At 28.7% G+C, this 11,465-nt stretch overlaps 1 protein-coding gene across 3 annotated transcripts; it reads right to left on the bottom strand.

Annotated features, from left to right (window-relative positions):
* Positions 1–1,886: 1,886 nt before the first annotated feature.
* On the bottom strand, positions 1,887–9,887 carry LOC126836784 (LIM and SH3 domain protein F42H10.3). 3 transcript variants are annotated; one of them, XM_050570424.1, is made up of 9 exons: positions 9,746–9,887; positions 9,144–9,222; positions 8,929–9,023; positions 6,848–6,932; positions 6,374–6,474; positions 5,049–5,140; positions 4,722–4,976; positions 4,442–4,557; positions 1,887–3,060 (listed from the first exon to the last, which is right to left on the bottom strand). In XM_050570424.1, exons 2-9 carry the CDS (start codon positions 9,210–9,212, stop codon positions 2,881–2,883), a joined length of 993 nt encoding a protein of 330 aa, XP_050426381.1. In that variant the 5' UTR covers positions 9,213–9,222; positions 9,746–9,887; the 3' UTR covers positions 1,887–2,880. The 3 variants fall into 3 exon arrangements, with proteins under 3 accessions (XP_050426381.1, XP_050426382.1, XP_050426380.1); XM_050570425.1 differs by lacking the exon at positions 9,746–9,887 and adding an exon at positions 9,423–9,705; XM_050570423.1 differs by lacking the exon at positions 9,746–9,887 and having other exon boundaries at positions 9,144–9,705.
* Positions 9,888–11,465: the final 1,578 nt, after the last annotated feature.

Here is an 11,465-nt window from a genome sequence, read left to right as displayed (position 1 = left end):
TAAATGGATATAGCCGCAATTTAGTTAAAGTTGTGTTTGCTTAAAAACAATACAACTGTCATTAATGTTTAGAGAGAATTTTAAATGTACAGAGACAAAAACTTTGACCTTTGGCTGTTTGATGATGTTATAAAAGTAAAAATATTGCACATTCGTAGCTGAACAATTTCATCTATAATTTATCAGGTGAATTTGATGAACGATTTTGGACAAAGCTAAATTGTAAACCTATGAAAATTTTAAAAATTCAACGTCCTTAAGCTTAGGTTTTTATAATTTTATGAAAAATCGCCAATGTCAACATTTAGACGGATGTCACCACCATCTTTCGTTTTGTAAAACTGTACCTTTACACTAAAGCTGGTGAGTTTCTTAATTAATAATGTATATTAATAATACCCACCGTTTTTGTACAAAAATAGTTGGAGACTGGAGTCTCAAACATGTCCTCACCGAGTGCCAAAAATGTTAGCTAGACCGACAGCAATTCAAACTACCTGTACATCTGAACGAGTCGTTGGGGCCAGAGTGACATAATGTGTTCAAAATGCTATGGTTCTTAAAAAAGACTGACTTGTACAAAAAAATATGATAAAAAAAAAAAATTATGATTTGTAAAAAGTTTTTTTATTAGAATAGAATAAAGTTTAGTAAATAATCTTTATTGTCAATCAATATAATTAATTTTTCTGCGACTAATGGCCTGTGATGTCGAAGTCGAATAAAGATAATATGAATTTGATCGTTTTTAAGTGTGCACAATAAAGTTTTACTGCCCAAAGCAAATTAAGGTGGCGCCCATCCCGACCAAAAAAAAAAAAAAATAAATTCCTTATATTTGTCCGTCTCAATCAACGATAATTATTTTCACTGCCTACTTTCAATGTTCATTTTATTAGTTAGATAAATCAAATAAAAAAATGTCAAAAAAGGAACCTTGATCGATTGATTGGGAACACACGAGTCAAACGTGACTATCATCAAACTATCAAGTTTGTTTAATTGTTCACAAATTAACGTTCGCCAATTTGGCAAAATTCAGACGACTGGAACAATAGTAAAAATATTTTTACTTTAAGTAAAAATGTTTTTTTTTCGCCCACTACTAACGTACAATTATAAATCTTTGTATAAAATAAGTTAAGTAAAAAATAAGTTAATTACAATTTGGGGTCATTTGGTAAAGTCAAACAGGTCGCTCAACACGATTTAATACCGAATGACTTCAGTAAGTAATTCATCAATTGATGATATGAAATATTTACTTATCCACCCCATAATATATCAACGTGGTCTCTGAAAATTATTTTATAATTACTGCCTGAATTGTTACAAATTATGGCAGAGCTAACGAAGAATTACTTACTGAAGCCTTTTCAGAGATGATTAAACGAGCGACAACGATTTTTTAGTTTAATCAATACCTACGTAAAAATAATACAATTATACTGAATGTAAGTTCGAAAACGACAGACATAAGCATAATATTTTAACTGTTGAAAATAAATAAGCTGTATTTTAAACCGTCAGATTCCGAAAATATTGAATAGTTTTAGTTTTAGACAAAGAATTGCGCAAATTAACACCTAAATTTTGTGTTAAATCGCGTTGAGCGACCTTTTAAACTTCACCAAATTACCGCAATTTTTTGCAACATCTTACTGCTGGTGTTTACAAATTTTATATTCAAATAGATATTGATATTTTATTTAATAACCCATTAAGTCTTAAAAATAAGACGGGGGAGGGAGAGGGGATTAAAAAAATATAACGATTGCGTCATAGTTTCAAAATAACATACATTAAGAACAAATAATTTCATAATCGGAAGTAGACACACATGACACAATATAATGGTAATAAAAAAATATTTAAAACAAAGCTGGTAAAATACTGGTATAAATATAATAAAATATATAATATATTATAAAAGTATATAGTATATATATATATGTGTGTGTGTGTGGGTGTAGGTAAGTGTGAAGAAATGTAATCACTTTAGTGGCCACAAGTATTTAACAATACAATAAAACATAAATAGTTAATAGTTATACAAAAGTTATTATTTACTAAAAAGTAATGTAATAGTTAACATATACAAGGTGAAATTAAAGGAAAGTAAACTAGTTTGTAGCTACCTGAAACAATCAAATAAAAAATTATATATATATATATAATTCTATAGTTTGATAATAGTAATAATAATTAATATTATGTATGGTTGTAGTAAAATATAAGCTTATGTTACTAAAAAAAATATATATATGGTTTGAATTTTAAATACTGGTGTTTAGCAAAACTTAAGCAATAGAACATTATATAATGTTTAATAATCAATGCAAACAAGTAAATCTACTAATAGAAATGTGATTTCTCGCGAGTTAAACATTAATTTAAAAAACATATTTTTTAACAAATAAAATAATAACTCATAAAACAAATTTAAAACAGCAAAATTGCCTGAATTATTTATTTATAATATTTTTATACTCAAAATTTTGGCAATTAAAGGCAAATAAATAATATTTTAAACGTAAATAAAATTTAAAAAAAATTGATTATAATATATATTATTAATTAAAATGTACAAGTTAAATTCACTAAATATATCGTTGGAATGATTAATATTTCGTTGTATTAAGCTGCCTTAGTAAAAATTAAGTTATCAAATTATACATTTATTGGAAAATTCTTAGATATCACAATTAATATTATTTATTTAGTTTAATATAATTGAGTATTAAACATTCCTAATACTAATAATAATTTTAGTTTTATAAATTAGTGTAGATGAGAGTAAAATTATAAACTTCTGTTTATTTATTATTTTTTTTAACCATAAAATCATCAACAAATCATAATGATTGCCTCCTTTGACATTTAAATCGCTGCCGGCTGGACATAATTTGCTGGTAACATACCAGATTTCCCTGTTCGTTGGACGACACCGGTCATCCAACCGTCGTCAACAGCTGCACAATTTACAATCAGATCTCCGTCGGTGAATGAAACTTCATCGAGGTCTTGAGCTTCATAATCATACATTGCTCGGTAAACTCTCTAAAAAAAAAAAATGTTTAAATTAATTGTCGTAAAATCAGAATTTAGTAAGTAAGTTTACACTTTGTTTACATAATAGATTAAATCTGATAGATTTTTATTTAATTAATAAACTATAGTGCAGTTGTGAGAATAAAAATATGTCAAGAAAACAAAAGTGAGTAAAGTTTAAATTTTAATAATATACTCGTCCCGTTCAAAACGTTTTATAACAATGTACCAACCTAGATATTATATGACACAACATCGATATATATATATATATATCATATATATTTTAGCCATTGTGATTTTAATAAAATAGTTTTAAACACATAACAGGTAATATTTATTTTATTATAAATTCAGGATAGCTTTCTAACCTTCCAACATTTATAGTTTTAAACTGTACTTGTATTTTTTAAAAGTCGTGCATTCATGTTTTTATACTTTGCACTTTATTTTAATTTTAAGTTATTTATGTTCCAAATTAAATGATGTATTGGTAGTAGTTTTATTTTATATTATTTATAATATATATATATATATATATATATGTTTTAGCAAACTATACCTTATGTCTTTTCAGGCATCTATTTCTAATGAATAAATAAGAAAGAATATTGTAGAGCGAGTGCCTAACAGCGTGTCTTTGCTCTAATAAAGTCTACACTTTGTGATTATATACAAGTTTAATATAGTTTCTTGTTTCAAACTAGCTGTTAATCAGAACCATTTTTGTTTGGTTTTTTTTCCGGGTAAGGTGTCAAGAGCAAGATTGAAACTAGAGCTATCATGTTAAATTTCCTGTACACTGCAGAACAGACATTGACAAACTCTGCACACTTATCATAAGGAATCAAAATTTACTACAGGGTTATATGGTTCAAACATGTAACATTAGTTTATGAATAGTTTGGGTCAGATGTCGGAAAGTGACCAAATATCAGGCATACAATATGGATTTCGGATAATTAGACATCTGACGCCTCTAACTAAATTGTAATGTACTTGCTCATCTAGACTAGGCTAGAATAGGCTACCTATCCACTTCCAGCAGTGGATAGGAATAAGCTCAGCGATACGGTTGATTAGGAACAGAACTGTTGGTATCTACACAACCAAAGTCATATCAATTATCAGATGTTGATGAAACTTTGGGAAGTTAATTTTAAGTAAAAATAAAAGTAAGTGCTTGTATTTTGCCGTTTTTGGTCAACGAATTGTAGTAACAAAGAAGAGCAACATTTAAATAATAATAATAGTTAATTATTAACTATTCTAAAGTTTTCGCTGCTCTCCGTTTATCAATTTTTATTGACAACACATTTTCACATTAAATAAAACCCTTACTTATAAGTACATTGAGAATTACAAAATATTCTTTTTTAACTTTACATACCCCAAAATTATGGCTTTCTGAATTATTCATATACTTTACATTGCCATACGACTGTTGTTTTTGCATTGGATCGTAATCGGCTATCGAACCAATGTGATGATTATATGAATTGGGAACTGAAAATTTGTTTAAAAAACAATTAATTATACACTCGATAATTAGCACTTGTATTAAGTTTATAGCTTCAAAACATAATATTTCATTATTGAGATAACGCACAGTTTATGCTTAATGTAGTTAAATTTTAGCAAACTTTATCGATAATTTTGTTTTAACTTACCCGTATTTCCATCTGATGAATAAATTAAAGTAGAAGTTTGACGGTTCAAACATGCAGGAATTTTAGCTGGTTCTTCTATTCTAGTATGATACTGCTGCTGCTGCTGCTGCTGCACGTTATCATTTTTTTTTTGAGAATACCTATTGTTGTTGTTGTTGTTGCCAGTGTTGTAGTTCTGTTGTTGCACAATATTCGGTTTCACTGCACTCGGGTCGTAATTTGAAGTCTGTTTACTAACGATTACATTTTTTATAACTGGAAAAAAAAGATTTACAAAAATACATAAACTTGGTTTTTCATTTTCTATACATTACAAAAAATATTTACCCGGAACATCATTTGTTGCATTGTTACCATTTAAATTTCTACGTTGTTCCATTTCGGCTTTCTTCAACAGATCTCCGTGATAGGACGCATTACTGTAAATTATTAAATTGTTAATAATTAAAATATTGGCCAACATAACAAAATCTTTATTTAAAATTTATTTGAAGGAATCTTTGTATACATACATACATACATAAGATCACAAAAAAACCATAAGGTTGTAAATAATATTCACTTTACTTTTTATCTATAATAAACGTGACAAGTTTCTCAAAGCCTTTGGAGTTTCTGTACTACCAAAATAGATTATTTAACATTGAGTTGATTAAGCATAGAATAGCAAAATAGCTAAAATTGTGAACTAATTTTAAAATTTGGATTTTCAATAATAACTAAGTCATACCATTTAAAAACTTTGAAAATATATAACATGAATAAATAGATGTCAAAATAAAAATATTGTACAAATAATTGGTTTTAAAGTATAAAATATTAATTTAATATAAAATCCAAAGAACCTAGGTTTTTATACCCAGATATTTTAGAAGTAAGTGTCATTTGAACAAAAGTCGCAATTTTATTTGAATTAAATTGAGTACATTGCCTCGCTATAAATCGTTGTTATTACTGTCCTTGTATTAGTATTATGTTTTATAATTATTGCATCTCCATGTGAATTTTTTCAACGCTGGCCTTATTAACAGTTTTATAAAACTTCCTATTCACGCCATAATGGTCTCTGTCACAAAACACCTCTGAACCCCATTGGCTCTTTCAACTATATACTTAATTGTTTACATTACTTCCTATATCATTTTCAGTTCCACCCTTTGTTTGTATAACAGATAACCAGGGTTCGGTACTTAAAGCACTTAAAAATCATCAGAATAAGTATCATAAGTATCCAAATAAGCACTTACAAATCGTTAATATAAACGAAAAAAAATGTAACTTTAAAAAAATGGTTACCTTGTCCCAAACTCGAAAAAAAAATATATATAGGGTATTTCTAAAAAAAAAATTGCATATTTTCCTCTTGTATTATAGAGTACTAGATATTTGTGCAGAGTTTATCTTTTCTAATACGACAAAAACCATTAACACCGAATGATGTCTAATTAAATGAAATATTTAATTGATTACACTTTTTCAAAAAGAAAAACACCTACGTCTTTATAGAAATCATAAACGTCTGACCTTATTAACCTTTTGGTTTCTGAAAAACGTTATTGTGTTGATCACACAGCGGTGATCAAATAATATTGACACAGTTGGGTTTTATTACTAAGTAATAGCATAGATACAAAGTATATGTACAATATTACCTTATAATTTTAGAATTGGCTTTTATTCTCAATGTTTCGGGATCGTCAGCCACTTGAGTTAATTTTCCTTTAGTTTTTTCAAATTCTGCATGATATTTAGCCTAGAATGATCAAAACAAGTTAACAAAACTCTGTTTAAAATGTATCGACAAGGTACAAATAATATTGAAAAATAATCGAATTTTCTAAAGACCGAAACTTGTCCATGTACTATTAGCCTTTAGAATTATGTTTTCTAATGAGTACAGAACCAAGTATGTTGTACGCCACACACAAATGTAGTACTTACTTAAGAAACAAAAATTAAATTTTATTTTACTTACTGAAAATAAACTATCCAAAATGGATGGCATGTAATCATGTGATGTGTATTAGATATTTTATTTGTATACTTCAATACTTTTATTACGTTGGTCGTGTAATTACTAATAAAATTTTACACGTCAATCGTACAGAGTAAAAATAAATACTCACATTAGATTGTAACTTTGTATTTTCGGCAATCCTTTTCAATTCCGGTGTTTCCGCAACAGTTGTGTGTTTCGCTTTTGGTATGTGCCTGCCAATAAAATAGTATGTTGTTAAAAATTTATTAAACACAACTGTTGATGCTGATGTTACAGGAAAAAACTAAACAAGTATGGCCAAGTTGATATTTAGCTATATGGTACTCGTATCAACTGGAAAATATTTTACCACTCTTTTTAAGTGTTTGATAATAAAATTAATCAAAAGGTTCATAATAATAATATAATGTGTTACTAGTTAAATAGTATTGATATAGTTATTTGTATATATACAGTGTTTACTGTAATAAAAAATGTAATTAATAAATAATAATAATAAACACACATTCTTATCTTATCTTTTAGTTTACCGACGTTCGGAGTTACATAATTGTACACTGTTTTCAGTATTCATTCTAACCTTTTACAGTAAACTCTATTTAAATGAAGTTCGTTGTCTATATTATTATGATGTGCTATAAATTTATTTGCCGTTTAATTTTTTCAAGTATAAATATTAAATTCTACCAATAAATGTAACAAAATTAATTAAATAGGTATGTCAATTATGATTAATCGTTTTTAATTTGTGAATTTTTAATTTCTACAGTGACATATATTATAATTGACGCTGAATACAATACACACTAAAATATTCAAGTTGGCTGGGGGTAAAATTGCACTAATTTTTTTAAACATAAAATATGTTAGCCAAAACAGTATTCATGTTTTAGGCCACTAACTAGGTAGGCACGTTTTAAAGTTTTCGTTAATTTACATAATATCCATTTAAGGCCCAATTGTTCTAAACATACATATTGTGTTCTGATTACGGTCATGGTTTTTATGAAAATAGAATACCGGTAATTGTAACTTTTTGACAAAAGCTATATCATATATTATGGTAATAAGCTATATAGTAAATAAGTATAATATTAAATACATCTTTGCATACGTTGTACTCGAGAAAACATTTTAGTTATATGTGTTAAACATTGTGTAAAAACAAAAAACAAAATAAATAAGAAGCATTATTCCAAAATACCTGTCTACTCCATTAATAAATCAATTATACACTTCAGTTATAATATTATTATGCATTTTTTTATCAGTTCAATTAGTGAGTTCATATTAAAATCAAATAAATTAGAATAATTGTTATCGGAAAACACTAAATAAACAGCGTGTGATAATTAGTATTGCAGATAAAAGTCTTTATCAATTCAATTAGTAAATTCCCAGAGTTTTAAAATGTGTTAATATTGTCAAATAAAGATTTGTTTTATGATTGCAAGCTATTACTATAATATGTTTATCTGTTAAGAAGGAGTCATTATTTTTAGTAGATGAAGAAGATATAATTTGAATTATCATCAATTATAATCTTATGCAGGTTATTATTTACAAATACTACAAATGTATCATTGAGAAATTATACGGAAGTATATATAATAAAATGACGAATGAAATACCCTTTAACTAACAGCTGTAGATTACATTGGCCAATTTATTAGTGAATTTGCAAATTTAAATCTGGTCACATCTCAAGATACTGCACACATACCACAGGGGGGAAACAAGTGAAGGTAAAATGTGACCTCGTAATAATGTATAATGTGTCATCAACGAGTTGACCAAATATTACTAACACATTTTTAAGAAAACATTAAATAGCTGCAATTAAGAATTGAAAATGTTTTAATAATGGATTACAACTGAAAAAGAAAAACTGTACAAATAAAACAACTAAATAGCGTAGCAATAAAAAAAATCTCTAAAACTGTTTTAATGTTATTTTATAGAAGAACCACTGGACGTTAAAAAGAATAATGATAAAATTGAACAACCGTGAAGTTATAAAGCTCTGGTAATTGTTTTATCGTAAACACAAAAAGAGTCACCCTTATTTTTTTTTTTTTAATTTTCGGCAATTTTTTTTATCAGTACCTTAAGTGTTATAATTTTTAAAATAAGATAGTAGAGTCAATCTTAACGCCTTTGGTTTTAGTTTAACTGAAGCAAAAAAACAAAAAACATAGGGCTACTCACGCTTCACAAAACGGCTGTTTATTAAATCCCTTGTAGTTTCTCATGTTCAGCGTCATGCCGCAAGACTGACATTTGAAACACTGTTTGTGCCATACCTGAAAAAAATAAAAGGAAACAAATGAAACACTTGTCGCTTGCCGTTCGTTTGTCGCGTTGACCTCAATAGAGCTTTGCAGGGCTCGTGCGGGCCGTATCGACAACAAATTTCTAATTACCTTGTCCAAGCATTTGAGTTCTTCGATGGGATAAACCGTCTTGTCGCATCTGGCACACTTTTTGTTCATCTTGTCTGCGCTTGAAATCAAAATAATAATATATATATATTATTTAAATATAAATTTTTCTGTTTTGGCGAGCGAGTACGTTTTACACGGACACGCGCGTTCGCAACAAGTGCGGTGGTTTTTTTTTAGGTAGGTACTGATGGCAAGATACGGCCGGCCCGCCAGATAATGGAAAAAATGATAAAAGAAAAAAACAATTTAAACGCTTACGATATTATTTTATCTTTATGGGGAGATTTACAAAAAACGGTCGAGCAACGGAACGGCTGCAAAACGCGTCGCACACGTCACACGTTACCGGAGAATGAATGAGAAACTGACGGGGATAAACGATTACAATACAAACGATTCAGAAAAAATAACACAAGTGGACTACAAAATACCGCGACCACCGACGCCTGTAATGGAATTTTTTTTCGCCCGTGTCCGGAAAACGTCACTCTTCCACCAATATTGGTGCTTTTGTGAAACTACTACGGACGGCCGCCGCCCGAACGATCGTTAACTGTTATTAATTATTATTATCCTCTTACAATGATAATATTATTGTTTTTTTTTAATCCTCTGGTCCCTCGCCGAAATTCAACAATAATAATAATAATTGATAAGTGAACCAGGCGGAATAGTAGCGCCAGCGGTGCTGCTAGTAAAATAAAAATAACGGTGGGGACAGCGCGACGGGGCTATGTCGGAGGCGGTGGTGACTGGCGTGTGGCGGGAGTGAGAGAGAAAGAGAGAAATAAAAAGAACGTTTTGTCGTGTAATTGGGCAAAAATAATTATTAACTTGGGCAAAAATAATTAACTTGACCGAAAAACAAATAATAATTATAACTAGAAAAATCGTTCGACGATTGAGATGTTAAAATTTAAATGGTAAATTACCAATGATCAACAAACGAGATAACGACACTAACGACACCGACGATTGCATCACAATAGCAGCAATGATTAAACTAGTCATCCGTCACCAATGATATTTATTACCGTTTTAGCCAATCGATAATACGAGAGTCGTATAAATCATAGAACGGTTTAATATATTATATTTTTTTTTATTACCACGTTCTACGCTTGCGATTGCCGCGGTGTCTTAAACACACGTTATTTTGGGCAAATACAGAAAAATACCGACTTACTTTTATTAATAAAAACGGGTGTAACGGACAAAAATTGCCATTTGGACGTATCAATCGAATCGGTTCGCAAGCATAGACCTTATTCAGTTGACAGTTTCAACTTTCAAGTTAACGCGACTAGGATTTTTTTTTAACCGACAGATCACAGAGAGAGATATAGGCGGATAGTCCCGGGTATTTGGGTTGTCAACCGTTTTTGGATTTTATGTAAAACCCAGAATTTTGGCATAGATTCAGCAGTAATGATTCCAAAAGATTTTTCAATTTTCATTCTCCATAAACACATTTTATTGATAATAAAAACAATTGTAAAGTTAGATTTAGTCGGCCAAACTTATACTTGCTTGCGTATAAAATTATTTACAAGACCTTCATCGGGTACTGAAGACTACTTGATTAAAAAAAAAAAAAAATTTTAATTTACTTATTTCATTTTCAAAAGAAATGCTACAATCAAGTGCTTAGTAAAAAAATTATAAGCGAAAGCTTAATTTGCAGTCTATTTGAATAACTCTATAACTAAACAAATTCACCCCAGTTATTGGTGAAAAAATTCACCTATTATTTTAACTTTTCAAGTTATGGATCAGACAAAAAATATTCGTAAATTTATCAGACTGAAATAATATACAAGACAAGTGAGACATATAGGCATTCTATGTGACGTTTTTCAAGTCTAAAATTGTATGAAATACATTGTTATGCATAGGTACAACTGTACAAGTAGGTATTCTCGCAGGATTTTATAATAATAATTTTAGCCTGTTATGAAATTCTTAGTTTTTAACAACATTATCCAAAATCGCCAATGTCAAAATTGAAAAAAAAAGTCTCTGTAGTTTAATTGAGAAAATAAAAATATGAAATTAACAACATTTTTACTAGGTACTAGAGACTTTAGGATCATTTTATTTCAATCAAATTGACCGAGATCAAGATTTGTTTTTACTTTTTCTGGGTAAAAAACAACGTTAATAATATCAATGTGAATCTATTTTCTGATGAAATTGTACCATTTATTGTCCTTTATCAAATACAAGTTAAGCGTAAACTGTTAGGTAGGTACAAGAAAAGTGAATAACGTGTAAATATAACTTTGAACATGTTTAAAAAGA

This window comes from Adelges cooleyi, unplaced genomic scaffold, assembly GCF_023614345.1.
Source record: "Adelges cooleyi isolate 19-005CV unplaced genomic scaffold, UGA_ACOO_1.1 ACOO_flye_CR_arks_rails_tigmint_CR_PRNA_247, whole genome shotgun sequence".
Taxonomy (NCBI): domain Eukaryota; kingdom Metazoa; phylum Arthropoda; class Insecta; order Hemiptera; family Adelgidae; genus Adelges; species Adelges cooleyi.
The sequence above is the reverse complement of the archived record's forward strand: the minus strand, read 5'-3'. Positions and strand labels throughout refer to the sequence as shown.

Excerpts from the sequence above, each read along its gene's own strand:
- LOC126836784 (XM_050570424.1), bottom strand. The coding sequence starts at position 9,212 with ATGAACAAAAAGTGTGCCAGATGCGACAAGACGGTTTATCCCATCGAA. Across the intron at positions 4,977-5,048 it reads TGCAACAAATGATGTTCCGG|TTATAAAAAATGTAATCGTT; the intron begins GTAAATATTTTT and ends TTTTTTTTCCAG. Across the intron at positions 3,061-4,441 it reads CAGAAAGCCATAATTTTGGG|AGAGTTTACCGAGCAATGTA; the intron begins GTATGTAAAGTT and ends TTTTTTTTTTAG.